The sequence below is a fragment of the Oncorhynchus kisutch genome, linkage group LG16, assembly GCF_002021735.2.
Source record: "Oncorhynchus kisutch isolate 150728-3 linkage group LG16, Okis_V2, whole genome shotgun sequence".
NCBI lineage: Eukaryota > Metazoa > Chordata > Actinopteri > Salmoniformes > Salmonidae > Oncorhynchus > Oncorhynchus kisutch.
Genome location: NC_034189.2, coordinates 17,205,645 through 17,226,486, shown reverse-complemented (window position 1 = coordinate 17,226,486; position 20,842 = coordinate 17,205,645). Strand labels below are relative to the sequence as shown.

Below are 20,842 nucleotides of genomic sequence, written 5' to 3'. Positions count from 1 at the left end.
TGGTTAGTGGACCTCTGACCTCCATAATCATAAAGGACAATGGATTCTAAAACTGATTCAAGTGTTTTTAGCCAGATCCTAATTGGTATGTTGAATTTTATGTTCCTTTTGGTGGCATAGAAGGCCCTTCTTGCCTTGTCTCTCAGATCGTTCACAGCATTGTGGAAGTTACCTGTGGTGCTGATGTTTAGGCTGAGGTATAGTTTATGTGCTGTAGGACAACGGTGTCTAGATGGAATTTGTATGTGGTCCTGGGAACTGGACCTTTTTTAGAACACCATTATTATTTGCCTTACTGAGATTTACTGTCAGGGCCCAGGTCTGACAGAATTTGTGCAGAAGATCTAGGTGCTGCTATAGGGCCTCCTTGGGTTGGTGACAGAAACCATCCTCTCTCTCTACACCAGTGTTCCCGCTCTCTGTCTCTTCTACACCAGTGAAAAGATAGGTGGTGTTTAGTGTACTGCTGGGAACAGAGATTATCTGGATCTTTGTTCCTAGGTGTACTGTACCGTCAACTTAATCAGTCACTGGAAAAGCTTGACACATTTGAGTTGTATAGCAGAATACCGGCCTGACAGTAACTGAGGTGTTTTCAGCCTTTTACCTCAGTACATGCTTGTTAAATGTTTAAGATTTAAGGACCCAGTCACTTTTTTTGCAATTCACATTTAATTAAACAAAATGTTTAATCTTTACATATAGTTAAAATGTACAATCAATGTAATCATACATACAATTCTGCCTAATGACCAACTAAACAACTACCATAAAAGGAAAACATTGATCAGAAGACAACCACAGTGCTAGAAGATGACCACCACAGGGGACGATGCGCTCTTCATCAACCGACAGCATCCATTAGGGCAATGGAAAACGTTTGGCAATGTAAAATGGGTCCAGCTAGTCCCTCTCTTTTTTCTTTCGTTTGGTCCCTAATGAATATGACCTAGGACAGTCACTGCAATACTAAGGAACTAGAGCGAAAATCATTGGCAGCGGTAGTCATCACCTGCCCTTCCCCTTTAGAATGTGTCCCAAATGGCATCCTCTTCCCTATGAAGTGTACTTCTTTTGACCAGAGTCCTTTGGGCCCTGGTCAAAAGTAGTGCACTATATAGGGAAAAGGGTGGCATTATTGACACAACCTTATCCTTCACTCAGCAGGTAAGGTGCTACTCTATGCATCGTGTCATGGAAACGAAGTAAGAGAGAAAGGGGACTCCTTTGGCTGGTGCACACATTGAGGTCACTGCTTCCTGTGTGGTGGGCCACACGTTAAAGGGTGAAGCAGACATAAGATCCTATTTACAGTTTTTCATGAGTCTAGGTTTACACATGGCTGGTTCAAAATGATTGCCTTTGGTGTGCTGTACGTTTCAACAACTCAAATATACACGTTTATTTTAAGTTTAAAGGAGTTGGTGGCACAACTCAATGTGGTACGCCATGTTGTACCTTCAATTCATGCTTTTTAGAATTACATATGGGCTGTGTCCCAAACAACGCCCTATTCACTGAGGGTACACAACATTAAACACCTCTTTCTATGATCTACAATGACCAGGTGAAGGTTATGATCCCTTATTGATGACACCTGTTAAATCAGTATAGATGAAGGGGAGATGGCTTAAAAATCGTTCTTTAACCTTTGAGACATTCATTATTTATGTCATTCAGGAGGGTGAATGTTCAAGACAAAAGCTTTACATGCCTTTTGAATGGCAGATGGTAGTAGGTGCCAGGCGCAGCGGTTTGAGTTTCCCGTGTGTATCAAGGATGGTCCACCACCCAAAGGACATCAAGCCAATTTGACAACTGAAACATTGGAGTCAACATGGGCCAGCATCCCTGTGGAACACTTTCGACAACTTGTAGAGTCTATGTTCTGAGGGCAAAAGGGAGAGCAACTCAATATTAAGATGTTCCTAATGTGTTGTACACAGTCTATAACTTTAGACCAGAGCCCTATGGGCCATGTTCAAGAGTAGTGCTCTATATAGGGAATAGGGTGCCATTTGTAAGAGTAGTGCTCTATATAGGGAATAGGGTGCCATTTGTAAGATTAGTGCTCTATATAGGGAATAGGGTGCCATTTGTAAGAGTAGTGCTCTGTATAGGGAATAGGGTGCCATTTGTAAGAGTAGTGCTCTGTATAGGGAATAGGGTGCCATTTGTGACGCAACCATGGAATGCAGGAAGTCGATTTAAAATGGTTTATATTGGTTAAAACTGACATGCAAAGAAAAGTATGTTGAATTGTTCTTGTTGACAACTGGGCAGAGGAGCCTTGAAAGATACATTTCTCACACCATGAAACAGCTTAATTAAGCAAAGTAAAATCTTCAAGACACGGTTACTGTGCAGTATTACCATCGACATCATCATTTATGTTGTTCACTTGGAAAGAAAAAGTGCAGTTCTCCAGTCTGGACTTTGTCTCGTTACTTGATTATGTAGATATCAATACTAAAAGTAGTAGCAATAGTAAAAAAAACAAACGTATCTCCAGTTAGAGTAACTCAACCTTTTAATATTTTCTTCTACAAACTCTTCCCACCTTCACTGTCGGAGTGTTGCTAGGTCTCCATCCCAATGGGACATGCTCACACAGTTCTTTAGTTCAACAGGGAGTAACTGATGAGTATCAGACTCTTCTGTACAACACTGCATCTGTTTTCACATACTGAACTACAACACACATCCATACACTCAGACATGAACTAACTACTACAGTACATCCTGCTTGTATCCTTGACAACCCTCTAGCTCTCTCTCCCTCTCTCACATTAAAGCAAATCTCCCTTGGATCGAGGCCCAGTCTAATATCAAGGGTTGTCTTTAGGGGGTTACTATAACAACCTGAATGGAATGTTGAGGTGCTCGTGACACACACACAAGCACTCTTGATTGCTCTCACACACAGTTCCCAGGTAAACAATTATTTTGAGGATGGACGGGGTGTGAGGGAGGGACACAGTGGGGTCGGAGCCTGGCAGGGCATCTGACAGACAGCCAATCAGCGTGTCTGAAGGTCCCTCCTTGTGTCCTAGAGGATCATTCTGACGTCTCACCCTGGCAGCCAGGCATCAGGCTCACAGCAATGTCTGCTAGTATAAACCAATAGGAATAGGACATGGGTGGAGGAGCATGAAGGGTGTGTGTGCGTGCGTGTGTGTGTGTAGGTCAAATTGGTCAAGTGTGTGCTCTTGTCTGGCATCTGTGTTTGTATGAGTGAGTGTGAGCTCCTGTATGTGTGTGTGTTAAAAGGGTGTTCCTTGGGTATATATGTCCCAGTCCGTAGTAGCTGCGACTTTGTGGCCGGAACATCCTTCAAAAACAGCCATTTAATATCCCTTTAATCTGTCTGTCTCATCCTTCCTGTGGCCACTAGGGCTCTGTGGGAGGGTCCCTAGTCACTAATGCTCTCAGTCACTATGGTTAGGGACAGGGTTCCATGGGGGGGGGGGCTGTTTGTCATAGAAAGGAGCCTCGACCCTCCAGTAGGTGCACCACCTCCTCCTCATCATCGTGACGACCTGGGAAGGAGGTGACTAGTTGAACATTATGTTGTCGGGGTCTTGGTTGGTCAACTGGGCCATATGACGAAGGATATCTTTTTTTGTGATAATACCAAGGAGACGCCTGCAGGGGGAGAGAGATTGATAGAGGAGAAAGAAAATAGTTATTCACGGAGGAGCTGGCAGGGAGCACAGTCTGGTTGGTGTGGGAGAGAATTACACGTTTTTGTTGGCTCGTGCGATCAGTCAGTCAGTGGTGGTTTTGGCCGGGGATACAATATCATGGAATCAATCAACACAGAATGATAACGCACCAATAACCTAAATAATGGGCTCTGTTAACCAACTGACAAAAGTATGGAAATGTGTTTAATGTCAGAGGAAACTCATTATTTTGGGATCTGAAGCTTAATGATCAGATGTCATAAATAAAAATGACAAAATAGTGCTCCATTTTAGTTAAGAGAAGTAACGCACCATTACTACCACACTATCTGTATTTTAGCCCAAAGTGATACAGGGAACGTAGTAATACTTAGAAACCACTCAGCCGACTTTGAACGTCAATGCAGCCAGGCCAACAAAAACAAGCCACTGGTGCCGAGGAAGGACAGAAGGAGGAGAGGAGGGGGTGAGTAAACCAGGTGAGAATGGTGAGTGAGTGATTCTCGTTGGAAGCCTGAGGAGGAGATTTACTGAACACCTACAGGAAGAGCAGGTGAGATGAACACTATAGGAATTGCAAGGCAGAACACTTCTGCCTTACCGACCGACCAACCAACCCTTCACCTTGTCAGATACACATACTGGAATGCTCACTCAACATTTCTGGTTAATTCAAGAGCACTTGTATCTAAAATACAACGTGGGTCATCGCTACAGGTACTCCCAGGTCACAATTGGTTGAAATGTAAACGAGTTCTGCTAACACAGAAAGTGTCAATTACGACATTGTAAGAGTGTGCAGCTGCATAACAACTAGATGTCCGTCAACAGCACAAAATGTTCCTAAATTGACTTTTTGTTATGACTTGTGCTCTTGAATTCAGCTATGACAAAAGCTTGAGATTTAGTGAAACATCTGGAGACATTGGAGAGAGAGACGGACGGTGAGGGCTGAGCTGAGAGACAGACAGACAGACGGTGAGGGCAGAGTTGAGCTGAGAGAGACAGACGGTGAGGGCAGAGTTGAGCTGAGAGAGACAGACGGTGAGGGCAGAGCTGAGCTGAGAGAGACAGACGGTGAGGGCAGAGCTGAGCTGAGAGAGACAGACGGTGAGGGCAGAGCTGAGCTGAGAGAGACAGACGGTGAGGGCAGAGTTGAGCTGAGAGAGACAGACGGTGAGGGCAGAGTTGAGCTGAGAGAGACAGACGGTGAGGGCAGAGTTGAGCTGAGAGAGACAGACGGTGAGGGCAGAGTTGAGCTGAGAGAGAGAGAGAGAGCGGTGAGGAGAGGCTGTATGCCTGTCTGTCACAGCTCCAGTCCAGGGTAGAGCTAGAGTCAGTACTGTAGGAAGTGAAGGGAGGTGTTGAGGTGGGAGGCACCGGATGAGGCAGGGGGGTTGAGATCAGGTTGGATGGGGGTGAAGGAGGGGTGGGTGGGTATGGTTTAGGATCAGGGTGGGTGTTGGAAGGGGGAGGGGGATGGGTGTGGCTTGGCTAGTTACCGCTACTGGAGGTATTAGCTACCAACACACTACTACCACCATAGAGGGAGTTTCCTCTCTCACTACAGGAGGGTGGTTCTATTAGGTCTACGGCAGGGTGGGAGGGACACTAGATGCGAAATCTCCCCTCCCAGGAAAAAACATCAACCAACGAAGCGCTACGCGTTGTCGGGTCAGATGTCGTCGATCTGTTGGAGTGAAATGATTTTAGAGTGAAATTATGTAATAGTGTGTGTGTGAAGCTTTTCTAAGTATCGAGTGAGACACACGCTGTAAAAACACAGGCATGGCTACATGACTGTATGTAATCAGTATATTCATGCTTATATATCTATATTCTAGAATGATTTCTTATAGCGGATGAAACAGCCCACACTACTGATGAAGGGACTAATAGCTAGTAGGATGTTGTTGAAAGGAATGGCTGTGGAGCAATAGTAAATTATGGATATCCAACTAATCAAGGTTCAAATGACAGTTCCCATCAAAGTCCAACATTACAGGACCCATAATAAACACTCATATAAAGTAGATCTTAAAAAAATAAATAGTAATCTTACTAACTGTTGTCAATGACTAGTAGGGAATGAATAGGGAGATCACTGATAGTGTGGCACAGTAGGTAGGTATCCAGTGAGGAGAAAGTGGATGCACACATCCCAACCAAATCAAACCAAACAAACCCCACAGTAAGATGAGTGGGTTGCTATTGGAAACGGGAACTGTCAGTTACATGCGTCGCTCCTAGGAGGGCGGGCCTAAGAGGTGGAAATGGGAGAGGGGAAGGGGTCAGTGGAATGGGAGGAGACAGGGGGCGGGGCTAGTCACCAGGGGCTCCGTGTGTTCCTTGAGCTCCTCCAGATGCGCTAATATATTCTTCTTAGTGATGATGCCCAATACAATCCTGTACAAACACACACCTGTTACTCAGGAGACTGCCCGTCACACACACACACAAAGCATAGTACACAAAAAATAACTTATATAAACAACTTAATGACATCATAAAGTGGCAAATCATAACACAACCTACCTAATATATTCTAATAGTATTGCTAAAAATAAAATAAAAAGCTCAATTAACAATATATTTTACTTGTCCATAAATATACCACTTGTACTGATGGTAAGTGTGTATAAGTGCGTGTCAGTTGGATGCCAACTACTGTTATCGTTGCATATCATTCATCTTTGTCAGTTTCAACAACTTCCTTATTGATTTGTAATGGTATCTAATCTTGTGAATAGTAGACTCAAGTGTGGTAGGCAAATTACCAAGGATTCCATTAAATATGATGTTTTGGCTATTATATGTATTGATATAGTGAATGATGAATTCATTGAGAACCAAACAATAGAAAAGTATAAAAACAAAGGACTGCTGTCATCTGTAATCTCATTCACTCTCAGTGCTCTCCTCTCCTGATGGGGCGTTTAAACACTCATCTTTAAACATCTGTAATCTCATTCACTCTCAGTGCTCTCCTCTCCTGATGGGGCGTTTAAACACTCATCTTTAAACATCTGTAATCTCATTCACTCTCAGTGCTCTCCTCTCCTGATGGGGCGTTTAAACACTCATCTTTAAACATCTGTAATCTCATTCACTCTCAGTGCTCTCCTCTCCTGATGGGGCGTTTAAACACTCATCTTTAAACATCTGTAATCTCATTCACTCTCAGTGCTCTCCTCTCCTGATGGGGCGTTTAAACACTCATCTTTAAACATCTGTAATCTCATTCACTCTCAGTGCTCTCCTCTCCTGATGGGGCGTCTAAACACTCATCTTTAAACATCTGTAATCTCATTCACTCTCAGTGCTCTCCTCTCCTGATGGGGCGTTTAAACACTCATCTTTAAACATCTGTAATCTCATTCACTCTCAGTGCTCTCCTCTCCTGATGGGGCGTCTAAACACTCATCTTTAAACATCTGTAATCTCATTCACTCTCAGTGCTCTCCTCTCCTGATGGGGCGTCTAAACACTCATCTTTAAACATCTGTAATCTCATTCACTCTCAGTGCTCTCCTCTCCTGATGGGGCGTCTAAACACTCATCTTTAAACATCTGTAATCTCATTCACTCTCAGTGCTCTCCTCTCCTGATGGGGCGTTTAAACACTCATCTTTAAACATCTGTAATCTCATTCACTCTCAGTGCTCTCCTCTCCTGATGGGGCGTTTAAACACTCATCTTTAAACATCTGTAATCTCATTCACTCTCAGTGCTCTCCTCTCCTGATGGGGCGTTTAAACACTCATCTTTAAACATCTGTAATCTCATTCACTCTCAGTGCTCTCCTCTCCTGATGGGGCGTTTAAACACTCATCTTTAAACATCTGTAATCTCATTCACTCTCAGTGCTCTCCTCTCCTGATGGGGCGTTTAAACACTCATCTTTAAACATCTGTAATCTCATTCACTCTCAGTGCTCTCCTCTCCTGATGGGGCGTCTAAACACTCATCTTTAAACATCTGTAATCTCATTCACTCTCAGTGCTCTCCTCTCCTGATGGGGCGTTTAAACACTCATCTTTAAACATCTGTAATCTCATTCACTCTCAGTGCTCTCCTCTCCTGATGGGGCGTCTAAACACTCATCTTTAAACATCTGTAATCTCATTCACTCTCAGTGCTCTCCTCTCCTGATGGGGCGTCTAAACACTCATCTTTAAACATCTGTAATCTCATTCACTCTCAGTGCTCTCCTCTCCTGATGGGGCGTTTAAACACTCATCTTTAAACATCTGTAATCTCATTCACTCTCAGTGCTCTCCTCTCCTGATGGGGCGTTTAAACACTCATCTTTAAACATCTGTAATCTCATTCACTCTCAGTGCTCTCCTCTCCTGATGGGGCGTCTAAACACTCATCTTTAAACATCTGTAATCTCATTCACTCTCAGTGCTCTCCTCTCCTGATGGGGCGTTTAAACACTCATCTTTAAACATCTGTAATCTCATTCACTCTCAGTGCTCTCCTCTCCTGATGGGGCGTCTAAACACTCATCTTTAAACATCTGTAATCTCATTCACTCTCAGTGCTCTCCTCTCCTGATGGGGCGTTTAAACACTCATCTTTAAACATCTGTAATCTCATTCACTCTCAGTGCTCTCCTCTCCTGATGGGGCGTTTAAACACTCATCTTTAAACATCTGTAATCTCATTCACTCTCAGTGCTCTCCTCTCCTGATGGGGCGTCTAAACACTCATCTTTAAACATCTGTAATCTCATTCACTCTCAGTGCTCTCCTCTCCTGATGGGGCGTTTAAACACTCATCTTTAAACATCTGTAATCTCATTCACTCTCAGTGCTCTCCTCTCCTGATGGGGCGTTTAAACACTCATCTTTAAACATCTGTAATCTCATTCACTCTCAGTGCTCTCCTCTGAGTATTTTTTGGGGGTCACGGAAAATGTATGGAGGTAAAAAGTATACATATTCAAACACATTTTGACAGATGGAATTTCATGACTTCTCCGTGACTTTTAACCACATTTCCATGACCAACTGTTGGCAGTATCTCCATGTATGTAGAAAAAATGTATGCGCAATGTGGTATTGACACCGGGAGGTTGCTCTCTGAGCCCATGTACCATCTCCTGTCGTTGTGCAAGGCACAAAGTAGAATACCTGTTAGGCAACGGTATAAAACACACGTGGTCAACCCTTAGTCTGGAGAGCTACTGGGTGTGCAGGCTTTTGATCAAGCCCTGCTCAAACACATCAGAGCCAGTTTATCAAGGTCCGGTTGAGCAGCTCATTTCTAAAATGTGGTTTGTTAGAAGGGCACCGGAATAAAATCCTGCCCACCCATTAGCTCTCCTGGACCATGGTTGACCACCCTTGATGTAGAACATTGCAACCAAATATATTTCATGCCTTCTGAAATAATTCACTCATTTAACATATCAAATGGCTATGGTAGGTTACAAATCTTTTTATTTAGCTGAACCAAGCCCATGCATTTTCTTCAGGAAATGTACCTTTTCATTTAGTAATTTATCTTAGTGTTTACTTTGCAGGCTGACTGGCATGTATTGAGTTGCAATGTCCCATACATTGGATGCCCAAATCAACTGGAAGAATCTACAAAACCAGTTTTGAAGCCACATAATCCAAAAGAAAGGCTACATCTAAACCTTTTTTCCTAACATTACTGTTCGCGATTCGCAAATTATTATTTTGATTCACCTTCAATTCATTGCATTGAACCGAATCACAACTAATACATTAGCGAAGTGAATCGTTTGTTTTCCATATGTGCCGTTTAAATGAATCAACTTTGTATGGCCTTACTCACAAGCAGTAGCGGTGCGTGGTTAAATCACTGTTGATTTTTATTTGATTGATAAAATATTTAAAAACTGTGCCTAAATAAATGACATGAACAGAATTGATTAAATACATTTCCATCATTTTCCAAAACTTTAAGGCCTCGAAAACACCATTTTAAAATTCCATACATTTTCCAAAAGACGAACCCTGTCTTTTGGAATTGAGTGTAGTAAAAGTTATCCAAAATATAAAATAGTATAAAGTACAGATACCCCAAAAAACTACTTCAGCATCTTTACTTAGTTACAACGCACAGAGCAAGGGTTTATCCAATGATCCTTTAATTCCTATTTTAACCACCAGGTGTCTCTGAAGTGTCATATTCAACCAGTGAGCTCATCCACAGTAATTGACGATGACCACCAACTTCTAAACACATCATAAGTCTCTCAAATATTGGATAAAACTATTCAACTATTTGTTAAGCGGCATCAGAGTTGTTATATTGGTTAGCATAGCGCAGCTAGCATTTAGCTGAAAAGCCATGCAGTGTACCAGTTTATAACCCCAGGGTTTCCAGTCCCAGTGTCCATGCATCACTCTATCCCTTACAAAAAAAGATTGCAGTTTTGAAACTAGAGTAAAAGTGAAGTAACTGCAGTCGATTGTGGTATTTTGGACAGAGTAATTGTAGAATAACTGCAGTGTACTGCACTGTAACTGCAGTCACACTACAAATTTTCTGAAGTAAAAAAAAATTATTTTTTACATTATTTCAGACGCAGTATTTGCAGCACAAAACGCAATACTTCACCCAATCTTTTTCCGTAAGGATGTGAGGGGATGCTACTACATCCCAATATCCACACTAGCATACCACTTAGAATAGATGACATCCAATACACTGCTTCATTCTAAGTAGTAGTGTGTACATTGGAACAGAACTTGAGTGTGTGCTGGTGGAACTCAGTCTGTTGCCTGTTGAGGTATTTGTTAGTTCATGTTGAGGTTAGGAGGACTGAGGAAGACTCCATCCAGTGTTCCTTCCTTCTCTTCTTTCACCCCCACCCTACCAAAACACATTCCCCCATTTTGAGGCTGTGATTCCCTCCCCATTGTTCTCATCCAAGATCACTTTTAAAAATCACCTCTTCCCCTCTCTCCCCTCCCCCTGCCCGCTTCACATGCCACCCTACCCCTTTCCCCCTCTCCCCTCCCCCTGCCCTCTTCACATGCCACCCTACCCCCTTCCCCCTTCTCCCTGCCCTCTTCACATGCCACACTACCCCTTTCCCCCCTCCCCCCTCCCCTTGCCCTCTTCACATGCCATCCTACCTCTTTCCCCCTCCCCCCTCCCCTTGCCCTCTTCACATGCCACCCTACCCCTTTCCCCCCTCTCCCCTCTCCCTGCCCTCTTCACATGCCACCCTACCCCTTTCCCCCTTCTCCCTGCCCTCTTCACATGCCACACTACCCCTTTCCCCTCTCCCCTCCCCTTGCCCTCTTCACATGCCACCCTACCCCTTTCCCCTCTCCCCTCCCCTTGCCCTCTTCACATGCCACCCTACCCCTTTCCCCCTTCTCCCTGCCCTCTTCACATGCCACCCTACCCCTTTCCCCCCTCCCCTTGCCCTCTTCACATGCCACCCTACCCCTTTCCCCCAAGCCCCTTTCCTCTCACCCGTTGTGTGTCACCAGACACTGGCGAAGTCCCAGCTTGCGGAAGATGTCCACCACTATCTCCATGGGCGTGTGGTCAGTGACGGTGAAGGGGCTCATGTCCAAGATGGAGCGCAGCTTGAGGGGCCGCGGGCTGTCGGCGGGCAGGGTGGGGGCGTGCTGCGTGAAGTAGACCCGCGAGGTCAGCAGGATACCCTCCTGCTTTCGCCGTGCGTTTTCTGTGAAAAGGTAGAGGGAGAAAGATTAGCGTCTAAGGAGTGGCTCCATCGCGCTAGCCAGGCAAGCTAAGTCAAGTGCAGCTAAAGTATAAAAAATAAACACTATTTGAAGTTTTGAACCCAGGTCTGAGCACCCCCCGCAACCTTTTTATTTATTGAATATTCAAAACATACAATATACTTGCGGTGAAGCCGCTCAACAACTACATCATACCAGTCATCCAACAGACTCCCATTCAGAGCGACACACAGAAGCATCCAGGGTCAATGCCCTGCTCAAGGGCATGTTGACCGATCTACCACCAGGTCAAAAAACATTAACCTGAACCCTCCAAGATCCCCAATAGTTGTCCCTCGACCATTCGAGACCCCTCCCACAGTCCCGCCCAGGAAGAAAAAGAAAAAAAATACAATTAATTATATTCCCTACCCCCAAGAACCCCCCAAATGCTCCAACAACCAAGAGAATGAACTAAAGAGAAAAAAGGAAAAGACAGAAGAAAACCGCAAACGCAATTTTTTTTTACTAAAATATATTTTATAAAATTAAAAGGACATCAAGGACAACTAAAATCATAACAGCAATGCCAACTGTGTATGTTTGTGTGCATGTATGTGTGTGTTCTTGTATGTGTTAATTTGAATGAGAGTGTGTGTATATGCATGTGAACAAACACCTACACAGCATCAGCCTCAGGGAAACCGACATTAGTTGTAAAAACACTCCCACTAGGTGTCATTCAAATGTACTTTTTATTATGTTTTATTTGGACTTTTACCTTCATTCTAACTCCACTCCCACTTGTCTCCAATTCCACGTACCAACCCTCAGCCCATTCCATCTATCTCTGCTGGCCACCTACTTCAGGTTTCCACGCAACACATATCTTGCTGTGATGTTTAATGTACAATTTCAATCCATCTAATCGAATAGAATCCACAGATTGCGAGTTGAAGATAAATACTTTAACTAAGATAATTAGTAATTGACTGACCCAGTCTCTCCAGATCTCCTAACAGTACTATTTCTAGGGTCAATTTTAGATCAATGGTATGCATTTCAGGCCATTCCTGAACCTGAGACCAGAAACAGGCTACCTGAGGGCAATACCAAAATAAATGGTCTATTGATTCTGTATCCTCACAACAAAATCTGCAGAGCTTCGATGATTTATGCCCCAAATATAAATAAATAAATTTGGTGGCAAGAATTCTATATAATAATTTTAGCTGAAAAGCATAAAGTCTTGAATCTTGCGTTGTTTTATATATCAACTCATACACCCTGTACCATGGAATCGGTACATCAAATCTCTTCCCAACTATTTTGCAATCTGTATGGCACAGTTGTCAACATTCTGGTCCTCAAATGAAACTGGTATACTTTCCTATTTATGCTATTTTTATTCCTCTGCCAGTTTTGATCCTTTATATTGGGCAGACAGACCAGTTCCCTACTTCCTCCTGCTACCACCCACCTCCTCCATTTTTGGGGTAATGCTGTAATTAATTGGTTGTACTCGTGGATTGAGCAGACCATTCCATACAATGCTGATAACTCCATGAAGGACATAAATGATATTGGAATAGTAGAGTTAAGAACAAAATACCCTTTTCAAACATCTTTCCCATAAATACAGGTATTTTATCAACCAGCACATTTGAGTTAGCCATAATATTTGTTCCATCTTTTCAGAGTGATGAAATTGAAAATGGAGCCAGCTCTGCAATGCTTGTTTGAAAAAGAGAAATGCTTTGAAAAAAGTATCATTTTCAATTAATCAAAAATGAGACATGGCAATCTGCACAAAGGCAAAAAGGCCTTTTTTTTTAAATGGATGAGCTTTTCTTAGTAATCTACTTGAGAACCATTTAGGGTTCAAATAAAACTTTTGAATGAGTGAAGCTTTTAGAGAGGTTTAGTGCTTTTATATGTAATCATCTCCACCCACCCAATTCATATTCATTATATAGATAGGCACGCTTTATTTTGTCTGGTTTAGCTTCCCAGATAAAGCTAAATATTTTTTTGCTCATATGATTTGAAAAATGAATCATCAGGAGTAGGCAGCGCCATAAGTAAGTGAGCAAACTGAGATATGACTAAGGAGTTAATCAGGGCATTTTTTTGTCTATTTAACTCTCCATGGTTGCAGGATCTTGTCTATTTTTACAAGGTTTCTATTGAAATTCATTGTGGGGAGCTTATTTATATATTTTGTGATATGAATACAGAGTATGTCTACTTCATCATCAGCCCATTTTATAGGTAAACTGCAGGGTAATGTAAAAGTATAATTTTTTAAGGATCCAATACATAATATTGTACACTTATCATAATTAGGTTTTAGTCCAGAGAGTACAGAAAAGTAATCTAGATCTTCAATGAGACATTGCAGCTTGCAGACTGAATATAAAACATAAGTTATCGGCATACATGGACACCTTTGTTTTTAAGCCTTGGCTTTCTAATCCTCTAATGTTGTTATTGGATCTGATTTCAATAGCTAGCATTTCGATGGCCATAACAAATAGATATGGTGATAGCGGACACCCTTGTTTAACTCCTCTTGTCAATTCAAAACTCTGAGAAGTAGCCGTTATTTACTATTTTACACCTGGGGTAGCTATACATTATTTTGACCCATTTTATAAGAGAATTACCTATATTGAAAAAAAAAAACTCAGTCTGTGTAACTACTGTGTAACATGTAGTGCGTATAGCCTTAATATTCATGATGATAATTGTAATCCATATCGTATCACCGTCATAGTTGCATTAGAATTACCTTTAACATAATTGAAAAACACATCCCAGCATTTCCATAGCAATTGACATTTCACATGATCATGAACGAGACCTTGCATTACTCTAGATACGGCTTCACTACAGTACAAATTTATTCCGTAAAACATATTATTCCCCAATGCCCCTATTCTGATATCTTCCCCTTGCTTGTTGTAAACATATATAAACTTGTAGACAAATACATAAAATAGATAGACAAACACATTAAATTATAAAACAGTTTGACAATAGAGAGAGAGAGAGAGAGAAAGAGAAAGAGAGTGAGAGAAGAGAGCGAGATCAGGTGTGTGTGTGTATGTATGTATAAGTCCTTATGTGTAAGCAAGCATGTAATTGAGTACGTGTGTGCCCCCCCACAACCTGCCGTCTCAGTTTCTCCTCACCTATAGCGATGGTGATGTCCCTGCGCAGGGTGAAGCCCACCAGTCTCTGTGACTCCTTGGAGACAATGACAGGGAAGCCATTGTAGCTGGTCTCGTTGATGATCACCTGGAGTTCCTCCACCGTCAGGTCGTCCTGTGTCAGCACCGCTAACGGCGGATCACTACGCTGCGGGCGCATCACCTGGAGTCACACAGAAAGTGGTTTAGGGCTCAACCCTAACTGACGCCTTTAAACTACAAGCCTCAGATTTCCCACTTCCTGGTTGTATTTTTCTCAGGTTTTCGCCTGCCATATGAATTCTGTTATACTCACAGACCTCATTCAAAAGGTTTTAGAAACTTCAGAGTCTTTTCTATCCAATACTACTAATACTATGCATATATTAGCATCTGGGACAGAGTAGCAGGCACCTTACTCTGGACACCTTATTCATCCAAGCTACTCAATACTGCCCCTCGGGCACCAAGAAGTTGTGACCAAGAAGTCAACTTTTTACTTAATCATACATTGATGTCAATGGTACTGCATCTAACTGTTAATGATTCAGTGTGCCAATGTATGAATTTAATCTGTCCATAATAAACATTTGTTCCTAACACGCACACACAATATGTTGATGGAGCTAGCATGCAAGCATTTCACCGCACCTTTTATACATGCTGTAAACTGTGTACGTGACAAATAACATTTGATTTTGACACACCTCCCGCGCCAGTGTGGTATGTGTGAACTCTGACTTGGCGTCCAGGAAAGGATACCCGTTGAGGCGGATGTGTGACTCGTAGATGCCCTCACGCCCAAAGGCGTCGCCCACCCACTTGCTGGTCATGACGGCCGCCATGAGGGGCACAATGTATTCCAGACCGCCAGTCAGCTCAAACACAATAACCACGAGAGACACGGTCATCCTCGTCACACCACCTGAAAAAAATATATAGATATTATTGACCTTTTATTTTACCAGAAGTGAGAACCTATTATTTTTATACAGCAACGACCTACAGACAAAAGGAAAGGTTTGAATGGGAGAGGACCAAAGCCATCCAACAGGATAGATGACATTTTACACAGCTCCGTGTTTCTGTGATCCATTGTTATATAGACTGTGTTTGTCAATGGATCACAAGAATGAACACTGTGTAGGAGTATCAGACGTGACCATAACATTACAGACACCCACATCCAGCCAGTGTAACTCACCCAGACATGCAGCGGCCCCCACCATGGCATAGAGTCCCGGGGTGATGCAGTCGGTGCCTACCTCGCACCACTCCCTGAACACTAACCAGTCATGGTGGTAGTACGCCAGCTGCTCCACGGCGATGCCAACAATCCGCCCGGCGATCGCCCCGATGGCCATACTGGGGATGAATAGGCCTGCCGGAACCTGGGGACAGGAACCACAAAAAAACTATCCGGAACTGAAATTCCAATTCTGATTTTGCTCAGTATTTCTCAACCCTAACTAACCCTGATCAGCATTACTTCAAGTCTAGACTACAATCTAAGATTTGGATTAGACCACAATCTGAGAGACATGCATATCCAATACCATCACATTAAAAGGGGAAGTACACCCAAAAACACTTCTGGGCTCTTTATAACACATGTATTTTTTTATCGAAATACTGAAATTCCCGAGACGACATTCATAGGCAAAAATGTGCCTACTGAAATAAGTTAGCAGAAAAATTGCGAAGAGAAAGTCATTAAAAGGACTATTTCGATCATGGGAGGCCAGATGGGTGTGTTTAGGAGGTATTTAGGATGGACTTTTGACGTTGCATGGGGTTTCTTTGGGGAAGGCGGGGGTAGAATCATCGTATTACCTACATCTAAATACTCAAGCAATGGACCTAAAAACTGTCTGGGGTAATGACAAACGACCACGCAATAGTAGTTATAAAGGATGTTTTTGTCTGAACTTCCCCTTTAACTGCCGGGCTACATGAACTAGACGGTAGTACCCAACCTGCCCTACCTCACCTTGAGTCCGAAGGTGAATATTGTCATGATGATCTTGAAGACGAGCGCCAGGCACAGCTGCCACATGGCTGTGTACACCCCGGGCCCCGCCGACTTGTTAGGCGACGCATCCACAAACGCCTTACTCCCATTCATCTGACTCCTGTACTGGCACAGCTGGGACGACTCCAGCGGCCCACAGTCAGTGAACAACTCTTTAATCAGCTCGCTGGTGTTCTGTCGCGTGTAGGGGTTGGGGAACGCCACCACGGCGGTAATGGCTGCCACGAAGATGACCTCCAGGACGGGGTATTTCCCGAAGCGGGTGGACTTCCTCCTTCGGCACCAGGCGATGTTGGCCTTGATGAAGAAGGCCCCCCAGAGGCCTCCAAACACCCCCAGCAGGATGAAGGGGATAAGCTCAAACAGGTACCAGGGGGTGTGGTACTCCACATAGAATAGGACCAGACGGCTGTTGCCAAACGGGTTGATGGAGCGGAGGACGAAGGCTGCCACTAGCGCAGCGAAGAAGGAGCGCCACAGAGTCTTCAGAGGGAAGTAGTAGCTCACCTAGAGAGAGAGATGCAGAGAGACAGGTGAATAGGGGACATTATAGTGGGATGCATTAACTCATACAGAGGCACAAGCGTGCATGAACAGATCAATCAAACATATTTATAAAGCACTTTTTACATCAGCAGTTGTCAAAGGGCTTACACAGAAACTCGGCCGAAAACGAGGTTATAATGTTCTGTGATGTGCTTACTCATACAGACACACACACAATACACACACAATATAAAATGTACCTCCTCCAAGCTGAAGAGTACTCCTCCTATGGGAGCACCAAAAGCCACAGACACCCCAGCCGCTGATGCTGCAGATAGGACCTGCAGAGACAACAAATAAAAAAGATTAGTACCAAAACACAGGCAGAGTCAGCTAAAACACCGACAGGAATTTATCCAAAACACAGGCCGAGTGAGCTGAAACACTGACAGGAATTTACCCAAAACACAGGCCGAGTGAGCTGAAACACTGACAGGAATTTACCCAAAACACAGGCCGAGTGAGCTGAAACACTGACAGGTATTTACCCAGAACACAGTCTTAAATCATACAACAGAAAAGGTCACCAAAAGAATGTCTTATAACAAAACGCTAAACTTTGTAATGTAATACAATGGATACATACACCAAACCATACACTCTCTCTTCTTGGCCTCATTCCTACTCTACTTGGACAAAGTTAGAACAGCTAATAGACACCTAATCCACACCTAATAGAACAGTAGATCATACATACCTCTCTCTTCTTGGCCTCGTTCTTGCTGTACTTGGGGAAGAGGTATGAGAAAATGTTTCCACAGCAGCAGGCCACATGGACCAGGGGTCCCTCTTTCCCCAGGCTCAGCCCAGACGCTACAGCCAGCACCAGGGTCACCGTCTTGATCAGCAGGGTCCACTTCCCCAGGTAACCCCGGATGATGAACCCACTCAGGATGGTCTTTATCTGGGAGACAGAGAAATGGGGGGAATTTAGGTAAATATACTACTGGAGAAATGATTTCTAGGTTTAATCTGGAGAATCACCGAGGGTAGGGGAAGTAGATGATTAGGTCTGTTGAAGAAATAAGGCAAATGTCCAAACTGCTCCCGAAAAGCCACCCTGATATAAACAATATACTCTGACAAATAATTTCTCTCTAAGGGCAAAATGTGTTGTCAGTCTTAGAACCAAATAATGATATTTATTGAGACCACAGCGACTAGCTTGCCAGATATGGTCAATGTCACGATCTAAGAATTTTGAAGAAATTAAAAATCCAATAATGATATTTATTGAGACCACAGCGACTAGCTTGCCAGATATGGTCAATGTCACGATCTAAGAATTTTGAAGAAATTAAAAATCCAACTGCTCCGCAGTGCTCATCCCAATCTCGCTCGCTCTCCTGTTGCCATGGCAACTAGAAAGTGAGATTTCGAGTGCTAGACTAGAGCAGACAACCTCACCATTAATTTTTCAAAGCAGGTACAGAACCCGCCTGAATTACAATACATAGTGTGTGTGTGTGTGTAGCCATGTAAACTTGTGAGTGTTTGCATCCGTGCATGTGTGTGCGTGCGGTCTTACCTCAGGTATGCCTGAGCCACAGGCGTAGGGGGCGAACACCTTAACCAGTAACACAGCCAGCAAGGCAAAGGACAAAGCCCAGTAGATGTACATGAAGTAGTTCATGATGTAGGAACCAGGACCCTGGGAGATGAGGAAAGAGAAGAGGGGGAGAGAGAGAAGGAAGAGGAGAAGAGAGGGCAGTCGGAGGAGGGAGAGGAGCACGTTTACAACTGCCATTAAAGGGATAGTTTGGGATTTTGGCAATCAGAATTCATGAATACCATTTAAATAAAACAAATCTATCTGCATCCAGCATGAAGGAAGTTAAAGCTAGATTTGCGAGCCAATCCTAACTAGCTTAGCACAAAAAGGGAAAGGTTTTGGGTACAGCTAGCATCAGAGTCCCAACTCTCCCTTTAACGTTACTACATTGAGACAGTTTGAAATATTCTGAGTGAAAAGGTATTGGAAAAGAGTGGTGAACTACTGCTGGAACACAGAAGTATTAGTTCACCCAATCTCTTCCACTGATGATACTTGTCCATCTCAGCAATGGAAACTACTAGCTTATAACACCTATATGACACGTAAAACCTCTTAAAATGTTAAGTCCCTTATTTAGGGGACTGAACAGTTCTGGACCGGTTCTGAACCAACATTTTTGTGTACAAAGTGCTCTGTGAATGGCGCAACATGATTTGTTGTGCACTTTGTGACAGCTCTGGTTATCCTGCTTCGCCTGCTGTTCTCTGCTCTCATCTGAGATGCAGTATGTGAAATCTGAAACCTTATTTGAATAGGGAGTGATACATTTTCTGGCCTATCCAGACAAAGGATCGAACTCCCCTGGCCGTGAACCTCACAGCTTAGAATATGGCATATGAAACGGGAGAGCCTAGTGATTACAGCAACAGTCTCATCTCACTATGATGCTCTCAGATGGATTTAGAGCCCTCAACATTAACATTTAAAAAAATAATTTAGTAGAATTTAAGTCAGCATGCATATGAATGGCATCTGTGTGTCGCTAAGAGGACGCGGAGCAGAAAATGCTCTTTCACAGCAGGGGTTCGATCACAGGCTGTGTCACAACCGGCCGTGACTGGAAGTCCCATAGGGCGGCGCACAATTGGCCCAGCGTCGTCCGGGTTAAGGGAGGGTTTGGCCGGGGGGGCTTTACTTGGCTCATAGTGCTCTAGCGACTCCTTATGGTGGGCCGGGCGCCTGTTGAACAGTATTTCCTCTGACACATTGGTGTGGCTGGCTTCCGGGTTAAGTGAGTGGGTGTTAAGAAGCAGCGCGGCTTGGCGGGTCATGTTTCGGAGGACGCATGACTCGACCTTCGCCTCTCACGAGCCCGTTGGGGAGTTGCAATGATGAGATAAGATCGTAATTGGATATCAGGAAAAACACATATTTTACAGTTATAAGGTGAAATCTTATAGTAAGTTGGTTATAATTTGATTGTTACTATATTTAGAAAGCAGTTCAAACATGTTAAGCCCTATTCCCACAAACATGTTAAGCCCTATTCCCACAAACATGTTAAGCCCTATTCCCACAAACATGTTAAGCCCTATTCCCACAAACATGTTAAGCCCTATTCCTCATATTTGTACTGTGTACTTGTATCCTCAAAAGTGACTATGCCTTAGCAATTTATTATTAATTATGTCTGTTTAGGTGGAAATCTACATTTTGACATTATATTTTTAAATCCCTCCCACCTCTTCCTGGCCCAGGATGAGCCCCGCCCAGCTCTTCCACTGAGGACACTTGTCCCTCTCAGCGAAAGTGGTCTCGTTGGAGCCCCAGCAGCACTGCTCGTGATTAAACCACATGGCATTCAGACACACCCCCTCCTTGATGTCGTTCAGCCAATCAGCAGAGATGTCGATCAGACCCGCCAGGGCACCTGATTGGACAAAGAGGAAGAGGATGAGAAGGAAACAAGTTTAAGCCTGTGCCAGTGTGACATAAAAAACAAGATGAACAACAAACACGTTGTCAATGACAAGCCTGTATTTAACGTAAATAATCTTGACTACTGTCGTGGAAATTCTAATCAATAATGAGGAAAGACAAGGTCAATCACCAATCAGGATATTACCTTATTCAAAACGTATTAATAACATCAATTAATTATTGCAATAATGAAGTTTGTCAACGAGGGGATTTGAGCCACAGCATTTTATAGC

At 43.4% G+C, this 20,842-nt stretch overlaps 1 protein-coding gene across 9 annotated transcripts in view; it reads right to left on the bottom strand.

The window, feature by feature from the left end:
- Positions 1-2,202: 2,202 nt before the first annotated feature.
- LOC109906411 (H(+)/Cl(-) exchange transporter 3) overlaps positions 2,203-20,842 on the bottom strand; it is a 53,771-nt gene continuing 35,131 nt past the window's right edge. For 5 of the 9 annotated variants that reach the window (XM_031791890.1, XM_031791895.1, XM_031791894.1 and 2 more), the window contains 11 exons: positions 20,372-20,559; positions 18,663-18,785; positions 17,832-18,038; positions 17,335-17,415; positions 16,547-17,095; positions 15,761-15,947; positions 15,264-15,481; positions 14,560-14,740; positions 11,151-11,367; positions 6,017-6,092; positions 2,203-3,645 (listed from right to left, as the gene is read on the bottom strand). In XM_031791890.1, the coding sequence (XP_031647750.1) occupies positions 3,478-3,645; positions 6,017-6,092; positions 11,151-11,367; positions 14,560-14,740; positions 15,264-15,481; positions 15,761-15,947; positions 16,547-17,095; positions 17,335-17,415; positions 17,832-18,038; positions 18,663-18,785; positions 20,372-20,559 (2,195 nt within the window). In that variant the 3' untranslated portion in view covers positions 2,203-3,477. Of the gene's footprint in view, positions 3,646-4,873; positions 5,377-6,016; positions 6,093-11,150; positions 11,368-14,559; positions 14,741-15,263; positions 15,482-15,760; positions 15,948-16,546; positions 17,096-17,334; positions 17,416-17,831; positions 18,039-18,662; positions 18,786-20,371; positions 20,560-20,842 lie in introns of those variants that run through there. The other 4 variants (XM_031791892.1, XM_031791899.1, XM_031791898.1 and 1 more) reach the window with 2 other exon arrangements.